This window comes from Exophiala mesophila, assembly GCF_000836275.1.
Source record: "Exophiala mesophila strain CBS 40295 unplaced genomic scaffold supercont1.2, whole genome shotgun sequence".
NCBI classification, from domain to species: Eukaryota; Fungi; Ascomycota; class Eurotiomycetes; order Chaetothyriales; family Herpotrichiellaceae; genus Exophiala; species Exophiala mesophila.
The window spans coordinates 4303762-4322115 of NW_015622505.1; the positions used below are offsets into that span (position 1 = coordinate 4303762).

An 18354-nucleotide genomic window follows, 5' to 3' on the forward strand; every position below is an offset into this window, starting at 1 on the left:
TCGGATAATTAATGATTCCTATTTAAGTGAACACAAAGTATTGTACTCATTTTGGGCTATCTCTTCATTACGATCCATATAAGCCATCGACGTGTGAAAAAGGCTCCGGCCATGTATTGGTCTAGGACCAATTCCCACTGCCGAAACTTCCCTGCGCCTATTACACTGGAGAAAGGGTGGACTTATCAACCAAGAACTTCCTGGTCCATCTGATACTCCTTGGTGCCCAATGTTGTCACATCGTAGCCATGGCGACTGAGATACTCTCTGAATTTCTCGTCTTCCTCGGTGATTGTGTCTTGGCTAATCTTGGGCAGGAAGAACAAAGCAATGAATCCACTAAGGATACACAGAGAGCTGGAAACGTAGAATGGGTACTGGCCTTGCTTGATGACATCGTCTCCCGCGGCTTTCACAATCTCTGGAAAGACGTAATTCCCCACAAATGCCCCAACTTTGCCCATTGCAGCACTAGTGAGCGGTCAGCATATGAACATTTGAATTGATTGAAGGTTCGGCTCCAAAAGACTTACGCGATTCCATAGTATTGGCCACGGATTGATGTTGCTGAGGTCTTTGAAGCGACCAGGCCAATGTTGTCACCGGGTCCCACCTCACCCAAGGCGAGGAAGATGCCATACATAACCACGAATCCCCCCACTTGAGATGGTTGATTGAGGTGGTGATAGATCGCAGTCATGATGAATCCGACTATACCTTGTAGCCAGACACCCAGGATCAAACAGTATTTGGCACCGATGTAATCAGAGAGAAAGGCGCCAATGATGGCGCCGGGAACGTAGAAGAGATTTATGACGGTATTCCAGCCGAAAGACTTCCATAGAGGCGCATCTGAGGGAAGAAGAAGTACCAGCCAAGCCGAAGAGTAAATACTAAAAGAATAAGCCGAGAAATCGTAGATGAACCAGATGAGTGACACGATAATGAGGCGCCACCAGTAGAACTTGAGGATCAACCAGTAGGGATATTCGTTCATCTTGTTACGGTTGTATTGTTCGGGGTCTCGTAGTTTGATCCGCAGATAGAGGAGCGACAATGGCGGGATGACGCCTAGACCAAGAGCAACTCTCCATGCTGCTCTCAAGTGGTTCTCGGAGAAGATCAATACCAAAATCATAGGTACAAAGGCAGCTACCACGAACCCAACATCAATGGCAAGGTTAGTAAATGCGATGAACCATCGATTGCGATGTCCATGTCGTAGTTCCCCCGTACTTTCAGCGGCGGCAACACTGCCACTTGGGTATTCGCCACCAATTCCAACTCCAAGAAGAAAGCGATAGGCAGTTAGGGCAGCGAAAAGGCCTTGGACACTACCTCCCGCACCGTAGGCACCGGCGCTGAGGGCAGAGAAGACGATCAAGATGATGGTGGAGATGAGGAGTGAGTGTCTCCGAGACCAGTGATCGGAAAGATAGCCGAAACCGAGTTGGCCAGCGACAGTACCAGCGAATGCGATGGAAGAAACGTTATTCTGAGCATTGCTGTTGATGTACTCGTCCTTGTAGATGATCCTGAGCATTGTGTTGACACTGCCGATAACACCATTGATATAGCCATCAGAGAACAGACCTGCTCCACAGGCAATAACCGGCCAGCTTCGCTCCCAGCGTGTCTTTGGCGTTGCGTCGAGAGGGGCGGCATGGATTGAATGCAGGCGTTGAGGATCTGAATCGTCCGCACCGAGTGTCTCCTCAAAAGATTTTTCGGTGGCCATGTTGGAAGGAATGCGAAAAGTGCAGTGTCAGGCAGAATTGAGGAAGCAAGCTAAGAGTCAGAACATCAGGCACATGGTGTGTCCCGCGGTCATAGATATAGGTAAAGTCTATGCTAGCTCGCTGTACATCGTTCAGGCGACGAGGGAGGACGAAGATGCTGCTCCACTTGATAGTTAGCTTGTCATAGCGAGGAACAATAAGGTGCTCCAATGAAAGGGGTCACCCGATAGCCAACCGATGGGCCACGAGATGATCCGCAAGGAGAAAGTCCAAGCATCAGCAAAAGTCATGAGTCGGACGAAGCGGGAGATGCGAGATATGAGATGCAATGATGCGGGGCTCTGATCAGCTGGCATGAGGAAGGTGTGATTGACCATCTTGATTGAGGCAATCGCGAGGTTCAGCGAACGTGAAGGATTGTTAGAGCAGGCATGTACGGCTTGCACGGCAAGTCTTCACCGAATGTCGATCATCTCGAGGTAGCGAATCCCAACCCGCCCTTTCTCTTTGGGAGCGAGAGACATTGATGTCAGTGGCTTAATTGTACAATATCCATTGTAACGCTACAATATTGAAGGATTGAAGAGTGGAAAGGACGCGTGGCATTTCATATGAGACTTGAGATACCAAAATCAAGAGTCCCCTACCTTGATTCCACTCATACCAGCACGTGAACGGTGTCTTACATTTGCACTGGTTCGTGCTGTTAGTAAAGCCATTATACACTAGGATCTAGAGAACGTCAGCATAATAATGAAATGGGAAGGAAACCTCGCCGCACTAGCTCGCTGGTTCGCTCAAAATCCCCCTTGCCTGCCGATGTTATCATGCCTTTTCCCCGCTTGGAATGGCTTAGATTGGACATGGATGCCAAAGCTTGGTAGGCTTGTCAATGCTTATATCCTGTGCATGACCTCCTCGTACACACCTCGTATGCATGTACTCGTACTCGTACTGCCACGCATTAGCATATGTACCTACCTATCTATGTGTGCCCCATCATGTTCTACAATGCAGTATAGCTGGTGCCGACTTAATACTGAACTAGAGGGCGCCACATACACTGAAGTACAAGCGTATTCATAAGACTCCCGCGGCTCTTGAGACCATAGTCGCTGCAACCGAGTGACTGACAAGTATGTAGAAATTATGGAAAGATCCAGTTGACAATATTGTATACGTGTACAAGGTGACAATCAGAGCTTGGGTCTCACCCCTTTGCTTGAATCTTCCTGCTTTGCCTTCTCCTTCAACACCCTGCGCAAGATCTTCCCAGCAGCACTCTTGGGTATTTCATCAATGAATCTGACACCTCCTCGGAGTCTTTTATGGCTAGCCACCTTTTCTGCCAACCATTTCACAATGGCCTCCGCATCTTGCTCAGAATTCTTCCCGTTGGCTGCGACGACATAGGCCCTTGGGACCTCTGTGTGCTGGTGATCATCGTAGACCCCGATGACGGCAACATCGTTGATGTCTGCATGATCCATCAACTTGCCTTCTAACTCTGCTGGTGGTACCTGGAATCCTTTGTACTTGATCAGTTCTTTGACACGATCTGTAATATAAAAGTTGTGCTTTTCGTCCTGGTATCCGACATCTCCAGTCTTGAAGTATCCGTCCTCTGTGATCGCGTCTCGAGTAGCTACCTCATTCTTCCAGTATCCTTTGAAGATGTTAGGGCCTGATAGCCATAGTTCTCCTGCCTCTCCTGGACCGAGTTCTTTGCCGTCTGCAGCAATGTATTTGGCGGTCATGCTCGGGAACAATTTCCCTACGCTCCCTACCGACGAATACCATTCATCCCAGGGCTACGATATAGGTTAGTCGATGAATTGCTTTTTGGGCTGGCACGACTCTTACCTGCGTATGTGTCATGGGGCTTGTCTCACTCAATCCATAGGCCTGGTTGATTTTGAGCTTCAGCCGTCGATGAACGGCATCAACCAGCTCCCGAGTCAACGGCGCGGCTCCGCTGGTAATCATTTTGAGGCTGCTCAAGTCGTACTTATCCACCAGGCTGTCTCGTGCCAGTCGAACAATGACAGGCGGCGCCACGTAGACAAACGTGATCTTGTGGTGTTGAATGGCCTTCAAGAAGACTTCTAGATTGAACGCTGGCATGACGACAAGCTCAATGCCGCGATGAAGTGGTTGGTGCACGAGGCCAGTCAATCCGTAGATGTGATAGAATGGCAAGACTCCTAAAATCTTGTCTTTTCCAGTATCGTACCAACCACCCACAGAGCCCTTAATCATCAACAGGTCGGCAATAATGTTTCGATGACTTAGCATGACGCCTTTGGGCAGTCCTGTCGTGCCTGAACTGTACACCAAGAATGCCAAGTCAGCGTCAGGATCCGCCTTTCTCCTCCGATAACGAACGGCGCCTGAAGTTTTTCGAATATTGGTCCAGTGCTTCACGCGATGGGTCGGGTCTCTTTTTCCTCCGAGGAGAATGATCCGGTCTTCAGGTATGTTGGCCTTTTGAGCTGCTTTTAGTGCTGTAGGGAGGAAGTCAGCTGTAGTGATAATGGCCTTTGATTCCGAGTCATTGAGTTGGAAGGCCAACTCATCCGCCGAGTAGCCAGGGTTTGAAGGCGAAACAATGCCACCGGCATAAAAAGTACCATAGACAATAGGGCCGAAATCTACATCATTTGGAGCATATATGTTGAGTACATCGCCTTTCTTCCAATCCCACAGATTTCGAAGGCCAGCGCCGAAGGCTGAAGCTGCTTCCTTAACTTGGGCCCAAGTATAGCTGCGATCCGAGTCGACAGCTCGGTATATGACTGGACAAGATGTTAGAGTCCTGAATATTGCTCTTGCGCCGCTCAAAAAAAGGCTTGCCTTGATTATCGGAGAAATCTCGGGGTAAGTCGAACATCAATCCCCAGAGGTCGACTTTGGGTATGACTATATCGGGGTATGGTGATTTGGCTGCCATTCTGATGGATGAATTGTCTTGAGTTGGAGGAGACGGATCGCGACGTGCCAAAACACTGTTGATATCAATCCAGTGCCTCGACTGAAAGGAAGGACACTGCAACTGGGGTTCAGATGTTGGCTGCTTGGTCCGGCAAGCTATGTACAGTAAATCACACAAGAAACACCACAATCAACGGGAAAATTATCAGTATCGATGCAAGCCTGGCGCCGAGAACCTGATATAGACCCGTTTTTAATGGCATCATCTCCGCATCAACGGCGCCAAATGCTCAGACAGTTGCCGGCCTCGGCCCGGAGGTCAAAGCTAGAGTCGATTTGATTCCATGGCAAGATCTCGATACGGCTTAGTATCATTCCGCTCGATCATCGTAATAGATGTCGTTGACCACGACGCATGTAGGATCGACCAGTAATAATTGTAGTGATTACCTAGACATATGATGCATGATGCTTTATGCCGGTAGCATAAAATCCAGATCTGTCTGGATAGGCAGCATGGGCACCTGGTGCCCTGGATCTAGGGTTTGGGTCGGGAGACAGCGTGCGGGGTGCTTGTATACCTAAGCTAACTTACCTAGGTACCTAGACAAACAAGCAACAGTGTCTAAATCAGCTTTGGAGAGCTGTGTCTCTGATATCCAATGTGCTCATCGTAGTTAAAATATCTTCAGTGTCAAGTCACATCTATTATTACAGCCTCGCCAAAGGCGCTTCTGATCTTTTTTGATTCCAGAATCGGAAAGCTGGCGCCACCGAATTGCCATTCTGGGACATGCGGCCCAATTCCTGAAGAAGCCTTAGGGGTGGGCTCTCAGAACTGTAGGTATAATGACAGCCTGAGCCTCACTATACTTTTCTATACTGGCGATATGATATAGAGTAATTTTGGATCGTCTCAATGCGCAATCCCAGAACAGTTGCTTCTAATACAAGTATCTACACATTCCCTGGGTAGGATGAGTATGAGGATGAGAACATCGACCAGACACGCCAGATAACATCACGTGACCTAGCAATGATAAAATAGGTTGGCACGTGACAATCACCGCGATCAATTGACCTGCGGTCAAAGACACTACGTGTACAAAAGTTCGGGCACTCACCATTGATACGTATATATCTGAATGAATAGCGTATGAAAATAGCTGTTAAAAGCCGTGGTTTGCAATGCATAGCCGTCCAGATTCAAATATTCAAGTTTGAATCACAAGATACCGAGGTTACCTTCGGCCTGGGACCTGCCAGTTCAGTAAGTTGGGGCAAACCACCAATGAAACTTGGCCCAACCTGGCACCAAACATCCTGTCATTATCTTACCATCGCGTCTTCGAATTCACATCCCTTTCTCACCTCCAATCCGGTGCTCGTATCAGATCCTACATCCTTGAACCCTTCGAGACGCTCCAAATCAACCACCTCCAAGAAAAAGTCAGAGCCGGGTCCTCGTACAGAATCAAGAGTCGCCACAATGGTCGCCGACGCATTAGTCTATCACCCTCTCGTGACTCATTACCTTCGCTTTGTTGCAACTACCAGTACGTTGGCCTGCTACCCATGTGAAGTCGTCGTCGTGGTGATGCTAATAGGTATCTCCTCATGCAGTCGGTCGAGATAAAGTGCTCCGGACGATCCAATACTTTGCCAGATTCTATGCCTGGTACCTATACCGCACCAACAACCCCAGCAGCTCCATTCAACCGTGGACTGTGATCAAGACCCAGTTTGGTCTCACCAGAAAAATCCTGCGAGTTGGCAAATTCGTTGAACACTTGCGCCTGGGATCAGAATTGTACAACTCAGCCGTCAAGTCCGGCAATGGCGACAAAGTCAGCCAATACCTTCAGATCCTGCGACAGATCGGTTACGCAGGTTATCTCCTGTGCGACTCCTTGACCGTGCTGGATGCGATGGGCGCAAAGAAGGACCCCCGTGCAAAGAGCCTGCAAGCCACGGCCTATCGCTTCTGGTTCTCTGGCTTGACCGCCAGCGCGATCGCCGGAATCTACAACACCTACAAGCTGAGACAGCGATCACTCGCCGTGGACGAGAAGGACGCTGAAGCTAAAGTGGACAAGATCACCATTGCAAGGTAAGCGATCGTCGATGTTTGAGGGAAATAATGACAATCTAATCTAACTCTTGCTGTAGACAACGACAGGTAGTCAACATTCAACTCGTCTCCGATCTGTGCGACTTGACTGTCCCCAGCACCGCCTTGGGATATGCCAGCTTCGATGACGGCATCATTGGTCTTGCAGGAACCACGAGCAGTTTGCTCGGCGCCTGGGCCGCATGGGAAAAGACAGCTTAGGAGGAGCTCTGAAGGGTGGCAGCAGGGAAAGAACAATCGACAATATGGAAAACCTGATGATGAAGAGTGTGTCATTGACCTTTGCCAATCCTTCTGTGGCACGATCATATCTTTCATTGGGGAACACCCATTACCAACAATCAACAATGGGTCGAGCGGATTTCGCCAGAACAACATGACTTGACCTGTCATTCACTGTCATTCACTGACTTTCACATGTGGCAATATCGGTCGAACTAAAACAGCAAAGATGGAGTGATCTATAGTACTAGATTCATGATTGCGTTGGAACCAAGTCAAAATGAACACGATCCCTGCGCGCGTTGTTATTAGTGTTCGTCGTCGTTGTACTCGAAGTCAGAGTCGTGACACTGAAGTCGAATCTACATGTGATCTGAGTGGCACGAGCACATGCAGGAAGAGAAATCGAGCCTGAACATCGGATCCTTGTCCGTTGGACAATCGGTCCGTGATCGCCACCCAGTGAAAAAATGGAAGATATCGGAGCGTCGCCACAGACATATTGAGGCACCCAGACACGCCAGTCAAGGCGCAGTGCACGAGTGGCGTATAAGGAACAGGCTGCTGGAGCCCTCGGGCATTGATGGCTCGGCACTAAGTAACAGCAGATTCTTACCCGGAAATTGAGTGCCCCAAACATGCAAACCAAATTTGCCGTGACTACGTGTGTGAGGTTGCATTATCGGTATGGCATTTCTGTCTTCGGGTACTGAAGGCGGGGTTTAGACCTCTACTCTAGGCGTGGTGGACGCTTATGAGTGGTTAATGGCTGGGATGGCCAGGCCCCAGTGGCCCCTCGGCCATCAGCCATTGAATTGCTTAGGGCGAGGGGGAGTGAGGGGAGGCCAAGCGCAGCCCGAGGGGCCAGCCGTGGACCCAATGTGCACATACCCATTAGGTCCGCTTACAGCCCAGGTAGGTCCTTCGAGGGGGCATTTCCCAGTACGAGGTACCTCGTAATTCCATCATGAACGACGTTTGCCCCAGGTCTCCCCAGGCGAATCCCCAGGCATGATGAGCCGGCCGGACTAAGTAACTCCTTGTTTGGCCCGCCGGTGCCAGCGTCGAGCTGCGAGAGCTCCTCTTCCCCTCTCTTCTCAGCTTGTCTCATCTTTCGTTTCCGCGCTTCTCTGTTACCTTTACAATCCTCACGTTTGACGATAATAAAAAGGACTCTAGGTACTGTTTTCGCATGCTCCGCAGCAACCTCCAAATACTAGGGTCAAGATCGTTCGCGAAACAGTCAATCTACCAATCAGCAATCCTCGGGCAAGTTCGGACTCTCCATCCACGCAAAACCCTCCCACCCCTTTCCGATCTCACCCGCCCAGCGTTCGGGAAAGGCACTTTGAATCCGCTTGGCCTAGATTCGACACTGACAGAACGAGTATATCAAGAAGCCCGTTCCCCCATGGCTTCAGACTATTCTACCCGTCTTGAAGCAGTTCATCAATACCGTCCTCACTCTCCCTCTCCAGCCACCGGAACTGCACGATCCAACCTTGCAAAAGTACAACTCAGGAATTTCTCTGTCAAAATGGTCACTCATTCGGTCAACAAGACCGCCTTGCACCCAGGTGGTGTTGAGTACGTCGTCGCCGCTTCCTTTCGTCTATTCACGCCGCTAACAAGATATTACAGGCCATCTCGCGAACACACCGAGCTCGAAGAAGAACTCCATACCACGGCACACATCGACTATGACCGCGTAGCTATCGTCGCCAACCCATCAGTTTCTGCTCTCTATGAAGATGCTCTCGTCTATGAGACCGGCTCAGCAATCACTTCATCTGGTGCCCTGACTGCCTACTCTGGCTCCAAGACTGGCCGTTCGCCTTTGGACAAGCGAGTCGTCAAGGAGGAATCATCAGAGAAAGATGTTTGGTGGGGACCCGTCAACAAGCCCATGTCGCCCGAGGTAAGCAACAGTCCACTTCACAATGTCTTGCCATACCACCCCTTTTGATTATATCGCCTGGGCATGTGTCCCTTGACCTGTCGACTCTCATGACATGGGAGCACATGCTCCGGTCTTCTGGGTCGAGATTTGTGTAACTTGTGGAATGGGAGCTATTCCCCGCCATGCAGATGATGCACTCTCTCGCTTGGGCAGACTCGGACAGCAGGATCATGGAAGAGCTGGACGCCTCCAATCGCCTCCAATCCACACTTGCCCCGCGTTGCCCGCATACAACCATGACGCAAATGCTTGTGGCTGCCGCGGTTGGTGAATCCTTGGCACCGGGACTCTACGGGGCAGGGGCTCCACTTGTCACGAGACTTTCACGTCTTCCCCTCCCCACTACCAACGTGGTCATTGCTGTTCATTTCCTATTTTCGCCCTGAAAGACCCGTACTCACGTTTCACGTCATCTAGGTGTGGAAAATCAACCGAGAGCGTGCAGTCGACTACCTGAACACCCGAAATCGAATCTATGTCATCGATGGCTACGCCGGCTGGGATGACCGCTACCGGATCAGCGTCCGAGTCGTCTGCGCTCGTGCCTACCATGCCCTCTTCATGCGGAACATGTTGATCCGTCCTACTCGAGAAGAACTCAAGACCTTCCACCCCGACTATGTCATCTACAATGCAGGCTCCTTCCCCGCCAACCGATACACCACCGGCATGACCAGCGCCACCAGCGTTGCCATCAACTTTGCCGAGAAAGAGATGGTTATCCTGGGTACCGAGTACGCCGGAGAAATGAAGAAGGGTGTTTTCACAGTCCTCTTCTACGAGATGCCTGTCAAGCACAACGTCTTGACCCTCCACTCCTCCGCCAACGAGGGCCAGAACGGTGATGTGACCGTCTTCTTCGGTCTCTCGGGCACTGGCAAGACCACTCTCTCTGCCGACCCCAAGCGAAAGCTGATCGGTGACGACGAGCACTGCTGGTCTGACAAGGGTGTCTTCAACATCGAGGGTGGCTGCTATGCCAAGTGCATTGGTCTGTCCGCCGAGAAGGAGCCTGATATCTTCGGCGCCGTCCGATTCGGCTCAGTCCTGGAGAATGTCGTTTTCGACCCCGAGACCCGTGATGTCGACTATGATGATGCCACCTTGACCGAGAACACTCGTTGCGCATACCCCATCGAATACATTGGCAACGCCAAGATTCCCTGCATCAGCGACAACCACCCATCCAACATCATCCTCCTGACTTGTGATGCTCGTGGTGTTCTGCCACCCATCTCCAAGCTCAACACAGCACAAACCATGTTCCACTTCATCTCAGGCTACACCTCCAAGATGGCCGGTACTGAGGATGGTGTGACCGAACCTCAAGCCACCTTCTCATCATGCTTTGCCCAACCCTTCCTGGCTCTGCACCCCATGCGATATGCCAAGATGCTGGCTGACAAGATCTCTCAACACAATGCTAACGCCTGGCTGCTGAACACTGGTTGGGTCGGTGCCGGCGCCAGCACTGGAGGCAAGCGATGCCCCTTGAAGTACACTCGTGCCATCTTGGACGCCATCCACTCTGGAGAGTTGGCCAAGGCTGAGTACGAAGTGTATGACGTTTTCAACCTGAGCGTGCCCAAGTCGTGCCCCAACGTTCCTGATGAGCTCCTCAACCCCAAGAAGAGCTGGACCGGATCGGCCGACTTTAACGAGGAAGTTACCAAGCTGGGAGGCCTGTTCAACGAGAACTTCAAGAAGTACGCCGACGAGGCTACTGAAGAAGTGATCAAGGCCGGCCCTGTTGTTTAGGCAAGCAGTGATTTGGACATCAACGCTGAGCGTAGCGAACCCGTTTTCTCGACCCAGCCGGGCTTTTTGGCCAGATTGGATTTTGTGTCATGTACAGAATTGCATTGATATGGCGTTGGAAAGAAGGATATACGCGGTCGATTGTTTCTGATCCTTGGTTTCAAGTGACAGAAAAATCCACAATACGAACGCGAGACGCGAGAGGCATCACGAAGCAACGAACGGACAACCGATGATGGCCAGACACGAGTGTTTTGTCGTAAAGACTCACAGTCTCTTGGCCTCTCTATTACATGCCTGCAATATTAGGATACGATAGTGGGAAGAATTTCCATAGTGTGTTGAGAAGAATGAATGTGCCATGTCACACAATCTACAAGTTCAAGGTCATTTTCATGATGTTGGTAGTGACGTGAGAGTCGACAAGGTCTGTGGTCCTTGACGATCCAGAATCCAAAAGTGATTGCGAGCATTGGGCAAGTGGTCCATCGATGGGCGAATGGGCAGTTGGCACGAGCCAAGTGCATGGTAGACTATAAGTAAGTAGTCTCTCCGTAGATTCAATATTGACAACTACCAGACTAGGCAACCTGGTCATAGATAGGGTTTACGCCGCCAAATATGTGATGCACTGGCATGGCATGGCATAGCATACCCCATTGATAGCTGTTCCTATGTGTAAAACTGCGAGCTGACGTGGTCATGCTCAGCTTGCAAGTCATAAGGTTGGAGAAGCCAGGAGTTGCTCCCCAAACCTGAAGTCTACTGCTGACAACGCAGTCTGATTGACGCGATTTGCCGTTACATAGTATTTATATTTGGGACGAAGCTGAGTTGAGCCTAGGATTATCTAGGGACACGTAACTACAAAATGTTCTGAGCCGTGAGCCGGTTGCAAGGATTCCGTCTCGCTACGTCGACACGACGCTATCCACGTGGGTGGCAACGTTGCAAAGCCACAGCCTATGGCCGCCTAGCGCCAAAGTCGCCATAAGCAAGCTGGCAAGGTCAGCCGCAGGCTTGCAGGCTTGCAGGCTTCGAGAATGCCTGAAAGACTAATTATTAGCTAAGGCCAAGGATTTCCTCAGGCTGCGATACTGGTACCCGTCCTTGCGGTTCATCGAATTCCCCCCAACTTCTCATCAGCATGTACCATACATACCTATCTAATGGATGCCTAAGCAGATGAATGGACTCATCCTACGCATCCTCGGGCAATTACTCTCTCCATGATCCCATCCTTACTCCGAAACCCCGAAAGAACGAGAGAAAGTGAGCCTTTCCCCGGCGACCCGGACGTGCCAGGGCCTGCCTAAGGCTGCTAAGTAGCATCTCGGATCGGCACTTGGGAATTTAGTGAATGATCACCCGGTTAAAGCGTTAGGTAGATTCGAGGGGTGGTTCCGGTCCCCGCGGAACACCTTTCTTTTGCCTGTCTTATCGTGTCTATCAAAGAGGCGTCACTCACCATGTATGTCCAATATCTTGCTCTTTGGTCGTAAGAAGACATCTGGGGATTCAACAATAGAGGATGCTAACTCAACAAGACTATAGAAAGCCATGACTCGTATTTCAAGACAACTATCAAGGGTTGGCAGGTTTCGCCATTGATACCAAGTCTGTTGCCAACCCAGTCCAAGTCACACTCACGTCCGTGGTGGGACCTTTTTTTTCCGGCTCTCGCTTGCGACTTTCTCTTTTGGATCCACCACGATTCGATTCTTGGGTGCAGGTCCTTAAGGGTGCAGGGTGCGGGTGCAGGTGCAGGGTTCAGTGCCTGTGCTTCCATTTTCCATCCTTCATTCTTCCATCTGTAGGGCAGTAATCCCAGTCATCCACCACCAAATACCCACCACCAGTACTTGGGGAGTTAGAGCCTCTCCCTCTAGGCCCCTCGGCCGCCTCGGGCTTCCAATGTCCTTAGGTGACCGTGGTGACCTACCTAGATGCAGTAGTACTAGGTAGGTAATTAGTAGTCATGGTGGCTTGGTGGTCACGTTGCTCACTTCCAAATTCCCGCCAGGACCCCTCGACCCTCACCCAACCTTCAACCTTCGACCCTCGGTCCTCTCTTCTCCCCCCCCCCATCGCTCCCTCGCCTTTACCCCCCATGATTCGCCTGCCATTATTGCCCTAGTCGGTCCCTGCTTCAGAGTCCAAACTTGACCGTTGCGACTATCTTGTTCTGTTCTTGTCTGTTCACCCCATCGTCTTGCCTCTAATCTCCATCTCCATCTTCATCTTCATCCTCAATTATCCTCAACTTGCAATTTTCAACCACCACTCTCGCCATCGCCATCAATCTCCCAACCTCATCATGGCTGATCCCGATCCCAATTAACATCTGGTCATTAACGGGCTTATATTCAATTTTTCACTGGCGTTTCTTCATCTGCCGCCGGCGTCTCGGTCAATTTTCCATCCACCATCTCCCGCCCGCACCCCACGAGACAACCCTCTATCCGTACCACCTCGCTCTCTCCATCCAGCGGCCTTGCCATTTCCGTAACCTCGTCCTCCTTTAAACCGGTCAGAATCACCATTACAAAATCTTCGCCTTGCCATCCAGATTATTCCGGCGCGTCCGAATTATCTTTTATCCTTCACCCATAACCATTCCGCCCTGAACCTCTGCTCTAGTCCTTTCCGCGCCCCGCCGAAGAACCAACCATTTCCCTCCTCGACCTCTTTCAACAATTAGAAGTCTTGTTCTCACTTCCCCCGCATTTCTACAGACTTCTTTTGTCAAAATGCTCATCAACGGGGAAAAATTCGCTTGCGAAGCCTGCGTTCGAGGCCACCGCGTTAGTTCCTGCCACCATCAAGGTTTGTCTTTCCCACCGCTTCCTTTCAGGGTATCATGACCGAACCAACACTAATGCCATCGCTTGCAGACCGTCCTCTGGTACATGTCAACAAGAAAGGAAGACCTGTTTCACAGTGCCAACACTGCCGAGGTCTTCGCAAGGCTCGTTCTCAACATGTCAAATGCGAGTGCCACGACAAGGCCCATGGCAAGGAAGACTGCCCCCAGGACAAAACCGAGAATAAAACAGGTTTGCCCATCTTTTTCTGCTTGAATTGCACATACTCACTACTCTAGAACCGCACACCTGCTGCTGTCAGCATGGCTCCAGATGTACTTGCTCCTTGAAAAAAGACCACCTCGATCCAGTCCCCGAAGATATCCCACAACTTCTGCAACCCAAGGACCACCCTAAGGACCATCATAAGCCTCGTCCTAACCACAATTCTCACGAGAGTAAACCGACCATCTTCACAAATGGCCACCACAAGCCCGTACATAAATTCAACGATGCTCACAATCAACTCGGCACCCCCTACAAGATCCCCTCTCGATCCAATTCCCTTCATGGCCACCGCGAGATTGCCCAAAGGTCCACCGATAGCCTTCCTCTCACGAAGTTCTCCACAAAACCATTCCAAGAATCTCCTCTGCACAACTCCATGACCGATGCTGTCAGCATCATGCAGAGGAAAGTAAAGTCGGAACACAATTCTCCTGTTCTCAGCCCACAGCGCTATCCCGTTGTCAATCCAACAATCAGGGATCTTGCTCTGCCGATTTTCGACCCCAATGCGTATTCATATTCCCCCTTTGGCACCGACAGTCCCGGCACTCAAAACAATAGCCAACAGAACAGCCAAAATGGTAGTCAACTCGACCTGACTTTGCCAGAAAGATTCCCGGATACTTGGTTCATGACATATGAACAAGCTCAAGACTATGAGCCTGTGCAGTCAAGCTTCTACAACAACGACCTAGCCTCCATCGACTGGTCCACATACAACCTTGAGGGGAGCAACAGCTACACACCACCTCCCAAGGACAACTCCCCATATATGTCTCAGCAACCCACCTATAATCCTCAAGAATTATCCAACCACATTAATCGGATAGGGATCAATTCTTCCAGTGGTGAACCCTCCGAGGCCGATCAACAGTCTCCCTCCACGGGCTGGACTAATGACCGCGCCACAAGTAATGACCGCCAGATCAGTGCCGACAACCATTTCAACGACTTGAGCAGTTTTGGTGGCGATGATAGCTCTGATCGATTTCGTCACAGCTCCGCTTCGTCTTATTATGGAACCCCCCAGGCGAACCTCCTGGCAAACGACAACCTTCAAAACTATGATATTGACGACTATCTGAGACAAGTCGAGGCAGAAACTCAACGGATGCAAATGCAAAACCAGTTTGCACAAATGCAGACCCAACTCTCTCAGCAAGATAGTCAGTCGCAGCCCTCGCCACGAGGGCCTGGTCAGCCAACCCAGCAGCCACCCTCGCGCTTGTCGAGCGTGAGTCGTGGAATTACTCCCAGTATCTCCAGTCCCGGAAGCACTGGGACCGGTGAACATTCCTTTACTATCCGAGAGGCGCAAAGATATGCACACATGGACAATATGAGGAGTGATCCGTCGCCGTTGACAAAGACGTCTATTCCAGCAGCCAACATTGTCGATGACCCTTCCTGGTCCGTTGCCCCGGATATGTCCAACCCGGATCTGGTCTTGAATGATGAACAGGAGGACGAAGACTGGGTCCGGTAACCACTTTTGGCATGAGCGACAATGAATTCTTGCGTATCATGAGGACAATTGACGAGTTATGAAATCGGCTGCAAATGTTTGAGATACCCAAAATCCCAAAGGTCACACAGAGTGGCAGCTGCCCTCTTCTCCGAAGGTGTCGTCTGGACATCAGGCAACGCGCTCTGCCAACGACCAGAATCGAGCGGCTATCTCGATGAAGGAGGAACCTGTGCTACTGAGGAGGACGGAGGGTTCAATGGTCCCGAGGGTTGGAGAGACATTTGGACATGCTTATCACGATTACTTTCCCATTCCAGAGAATGTCGAAAGTGATGCAGTGAGCGCGCTGCTTCCTAGAGCATGCGCCGGGGGTTTTTGGTGTTTTTTTGATAGGCATCACTTGTTATAGTTGACTTGTTTATAAGATTTGGACACCGTACAAATAGAACGCTTTGTGCTGATTCATCTATATTTCTAAAGACCTGGCAGACTCTGGAGAATGAATCTGGAGACGAAACACACAACCAAGTGAACTCACAACTTTGCCGCCCTCGCCTCAGCAACACGACAGGGGAGGTCTTTACGGAGGATCTTTCCACTCGGGGTCTTGGGCAGGGACTTCAACTCCCAGACGCCACCACGGATTTTCTTATACCCGGCCACCTGACCGTCGATCCAGGTGCGGATATTGTCAAGCACGGCCTGTCGCTCGGCTGGCGCCTTTGTCGCATCATGTCGACTGTGGAGTGTCACATATGCGATCGGGAGCTCCGTCGCCTGCTCGTCTGAATAGATCGATGTCACTGCTGCGTCTATCACCGACTCATGCTGTAGTAAAATGTCTTCCAGCTCAGAGGGTGGGACTTGGAATCCCTTGTACTTGATGAGCTGTTATATGCCATGTTGGTTAGTGATTATGGTTGCTCTCTCGTATATATAGGGGGTCGTGGGTGACAGGGAGAAGAGCAGGTCGGTCCACCACGATGTTTCACTTACCTCCTTGAGTCTATCAGTGATCCAGAAGTTGTCATTCTCATCCACTCGCATGATATCGCCTGTGCGCAACCATTCGCCGACATATGTCTCGCGAGTCGCGGCTTCGTTGTTGTAGTATCCCCTGCTCAGTAAACACATGATAGTCAGATGTCTCGAATTTCTAACCTTGGTAGTGGTGCGATGACAGGGGACAAACTCACATCATGGTCTGTGGACCTCGAACCCAGAGCTCGCCTTCTTCACCTCGAGGGACGTCCTTCAGCGTCACAGGGTCGACTAGTCGGACATCACTGGAATTCGGGTTAACGACAGCCTAGAAATATTAGGGACCACACGTACGTTCCAACAATCACTTTCCCTACTGAGCCAATGTTGCTTTCGTCGTCTAGGGGACTCTGCAACATGACGGTCGGCGAACACTCAGACATGCCGAAACCTGGACATTTCAGTCATTATCGTTACAAAGGCCAAGATGTTATGGAGTCGAAAGGAGGGGTCCCTATATCAACACAATCTGTCGTACCTTGAATGATCTTCGTGTCTTCGCCGAATCTTGTCTTCAACTTGATCTGTAATGCTCTCTTCGTTGGAGCTGCTGCGATCAAGATGGTCTTGAGGTCCGAAAGGTCATATTTGAGCACGGTCTGAGACTGCGCAAGCTCGACCGCGATGGGAGGCACAATGTGCGCCCATGTGGCTTTATACTCGGCCATCTTGGAACAAAAGAGCTCAAAATCGAATGCCGGGATGCCGCATGTGAAGGAACCGACCCACATGCCAACGAGAACGACAACAGAGAGCCCGTACACGTGGCAGTCTTTGATTTGAATGACATCTTAGCGATATTGAGATTTCAAGATGATCGAAATGGTGGAGAGTGATTTTTGGTGTTGAGGTGGAGATATAGAGTAGACTTACATGGGGGAAAGAAGCATTCTCTACTTGATGAATTCATCATGCCCGGGACAGAAATGCGAGTCTGAATCAAATTGGACACGAGGTTGTAATGCGACAATTGCACCCCTTTGATCTTGCCAGTCGTTCCAGATGAGAAGACGATGAAGGCGGTCAAGTCTTTAGTAGTACCGCTGCCCACACTATATGGCGCAAGTGTCTCGTCTGGCCCCGAGCCTGTGATGTCGTCCGGAAACTACGACCTTATTTAAAAACCAAAACCTAGAAACCATAGGGGCAAAGGAGAGCTGTACATACCAATTTTATGTTATTGCTTCGTCCAATCAATGTGAAAAGCGTCGGTCGAGTTGACTTGGTCAGACCCAGAGAACTGAAGGCCGACTCTACTGCCTCAAGTATACTGGGGTGTATGGCAAGATAACTGGGTTGGACCAAGTTAACGGCATGCGCAATGTCTTTGGCGAGGGATGATGGATTCAATGGGCTATTGAACCGTTGTCAATGTCTCTTGGGTCGAACACATTTTGATAGGGGAAATCCGTACGAGAAGATGGCCCCTAGCCATAATGTGGCATGAGCCAGGACGATAAAATCTGACTATTGGCGCATTCAGCACATGTCGACTCCGAAGGGCAACATTATCTGCTGTGGATACCGACATACCGAGTTAGGAACAATAACCAGGATCTTATCACCTTTCTTAACTCCAAGTTTATTCTTCAAGCCCCAGGCACATTTGGCAGCTTGGTCACGGACACCTTGATAGGTCAAGCTCTTATTTGCAATAGTGTCGATGTGGACGACCTTGTCAGGTGGGCATAGATCCGGGTTGTACTTGAGCATCAGCTCTGGAACTGTAATTTTGTCATCAAGACCAAGAGGACATTGTGACCCGCTGATTATGGTTGACGAAGCCATGACGCCAGACCAACTATCGAAACGACCTTTGAGGATTGTCTGCTTTGAAGAAAGTGTATTTTCATCAACGATGGTCGGTGGAGGTCTTCTGGAGCTTCAATTCAATGCTTGCATCTTGGCACGAAAGCCTGAGATTGGCCAATATATATATATATATATATATCCCTAGATTGTCCGCAATTGTAGTGGACGGTGAAAGCACCAAATTGCAAGCAGTCAAATGT

The 18354-nt window shown here is 50.3% G+C and overlaps 6 protein-coding genes across 7 annotated transcripts; 3 read left to right on the top strand and 3 right to left on the bottom strand.

Annotated features, from left to right (window-relative positions):
- Window positions 1-45: 45 nt before the first annotated feature.
- On the bottom strand, window positions 46-1809 carry PV10_03308 (uncharacterized protein). Its single transcript, XM_016367740.1, has 2 exons — window positions 534-1809; window positions 46-471 (listed from the first exon to the last, which is right to left on the bottom strand). The coding sequence occupies exons 1-2, from the start codon at window positions 1736-1738 to the stop codon at window positions 186-188; spliced, it is 1491 nt and encodes a 496-aa protein (XP_016227258.1). The 5' UTR covers window positions 1739-1809; the 3' UTR covers window positions 46-185.
- Window positions 1810-2883: 1074 nt separating this feature from the next.
- On the bottom strand, window positions 2884-4869 carry PV10_03309 (uncharacterized protein). Its single transcript, XM_016367741.1, has 3 exons — window positions 4593-4869; window positions 3603-4534; window positions 2884-3550 (listed from the first exon to the last, which is right to left on the bottom strand). The coding sequence occupies exons 1-3, from the start codon at window positions 4687-4689 to the stop codon at window positions 2936-2938; spliced, it is 1644 nt and encodes a 547-aa protein (XP_016227259.1). The 5' UTR covers window positions 4690-4869; the 3' UTR covers window positions 2884-2935.
- Window positions 4870-5819: 950 nt separating this feature from the next.
- On the top strand, window positions 5820-7480 carry PV10_03310 (uncharacterized protein). Its single transcript, XM_016367742.1, has 3 exons — window positions 5820-6226; window positions 6294-6780; window positions 6840-7480. Exons 1-3 carry the CDS (start codon window positions 5827-5829, stop codon window positions 7000-7002), a joined length of 1050 nt encoding a protein of 349 aa, XP_016227260.1. The 5' UTR covers window positions 5820-5826; the 3' UTR covers window positions 7003-7480.
- A 793-nt stretch (window positions 7481-8273) lies between these two features.
- PV10_03311 lies at window positions 8274-11126 on the top strand. Of its 2 annotated transcripts, XM_016367743.1 has the most exons (3): window positions 8274-8610; window positions 8665-8941; window positions 9401-11126. In XM_016367743.1, exons 1-3 carry the CDS (start codon window positions 8435-8437, stop codon window positions 10739-10741), a joined length of 1794 nt encoding a protein of 597 aa, XP_016227261.1. In that variant the 5' UTR covers window positions 8274-8434; the 3' UTR covers window positions 10742-11126. The 2 variants fall into 2 exon arrangements, with proteins under 2 accessions (XP_016227261.1, XP_016227262.1); XM_016367744.1 differs by having other exon boundaries at window positions 8665-11126.
- A 1714-nt stretch (window positions 11127-12840) lies between these two features.
- PV10_03312 (uncharacterized protein) lies at window positions 12841-15766 on the top strand. Its single transcript, XM_016367745.1, has 3 exons — window positions 12841-13567; window positions 13636-13797; window positions 13845-15766. The coding sequence occupies exons 1-3, from the start codon at window positions 13492-13494 to the stop codon at window positions 15317-15319; spliced, it is 1713 nt and encodes a 570-aa protein (XP_016227263.1). The 5' UTR covers window positions 12841-13491; the 3' UTR covers window positions 15320-15766.
- On the bottom strand, window positions 15758-18130 carry PV10_03313 (uncharacterized protein; the record flags this gene model as incomplete). Its single annotated transcript, XM_016367746.1, has 9 exons — window positions 15758-16189; window positions 16298-16418; window positions 16498-16587; window positions 16637-16733; window positions 16821-17114; window positions 17216-17447; window positions 17510-17696; window positions 17757-17809; window positions 17876-18130. The coding sequence occupies 9 exons, from the start codon at window positions 18128-18130 to the stop codon at window positions 15836-15838; spliced, it is 1683 nt and encodes a 560-aa protein (XP_016227264.1). The 3' UTR covers window positions 15758-15835.
- Between the last annotated feature and the right edge of the window lie 224 nt (window positions 18131-18354).

Coding starts and splice junctions, on each gene's coding strand:
- PV10_03308 (XM_016367740.1), bottom strand. CDS start 1,738: ATGGCCACCGAAAAATCTTTTGAGGAGACACTCGGTGCGGACGATTCA. Junction 472..533: donor GGCCAATACTATGGAATCGC/GTAAGTCTTTTG, acceptor ACCGCTCACTAG/TGCTGCAATGGGCAAAGTTG.
- PV10_03309 (XM_016367741.1), bottom strand. CDS start 4,689: ATGGCAGCCAAATCACCATACCCCGATATAGTCATACCCAAAGTCGAC. Junction 4,535..4,592: donor AGATTTCTCCGATAATCAAG/GCAAGCCTTTTT, acceptor CATCTTGTCCAG/TCATATACCGAGCTGTCGAC. Junction 3,551..3,602: donor GCCCCATGACACATACGCAG/GTAAGAGTCGTG, acceptor CCTATATCGTAG/CCCTGGGATGAATGGTATTC.
- PV10_03310 (XM_016367742.1), top strand. CDS start 5,827: ATGAAAATAGCTGTTAAAAGCCGTGGTTTGCAATGCATAGCCGTCCAG. Junction 6,227..6,293: donor TCGCTTTGTTGCAACTACCA/GTACGTTGGCCT, acceptor CTCCTCATGCAG/TCGGTCGAGATAAAGTGCTC. Junction 6,781..6,839: donor GACAAGATCACCATTGCAAG/GTAAGCGATCGT, acceptor CTCTTGCTGTAG/ACAACGACAGGTAGTCAACA.
- PV10_03311 (XM_016367743.1), top strand. CDS start 8,435: ATGGCTTCAGACTATTCTACCCGTCTTGAAGCAGTTCATCAATACCGT. Junction 8,611..8,664: donor TTGCACCCAGGTGGTGTTGA/GTACGTCGTCGC, acceptor AAGATATTACAG/GCCATCTCGCGAACACACCG. Junction 8,942..9,400: donor ACAAGCCCATGTCGCCCGAG/GTAAGCAACAGT, acceptor CACGTCATCTAG/GTGTGGAAAATCAACCGAGA.
- PV10_03312 (XM_016367745.1), top strand. CDS start 13,492: ATGCTCATCAACGGGGAAAAATTCGCTTGCGAAGCCTGCGTTCGAGGC. Junction 13,568..13,635: donor TAGTTCCTGCCACCATCAAG/GTTTGTCTTTCC, acceptor CATCGCTTGCAG/ACCGTCCTCTGGTACATGTC. Junction 13,798..13,844: donor CAAAACCGAGAATAAAACAG/GTTTGCCCATCT, acceptor TCACTACTCTAG/AACCGCACACCTGCTGCTGT.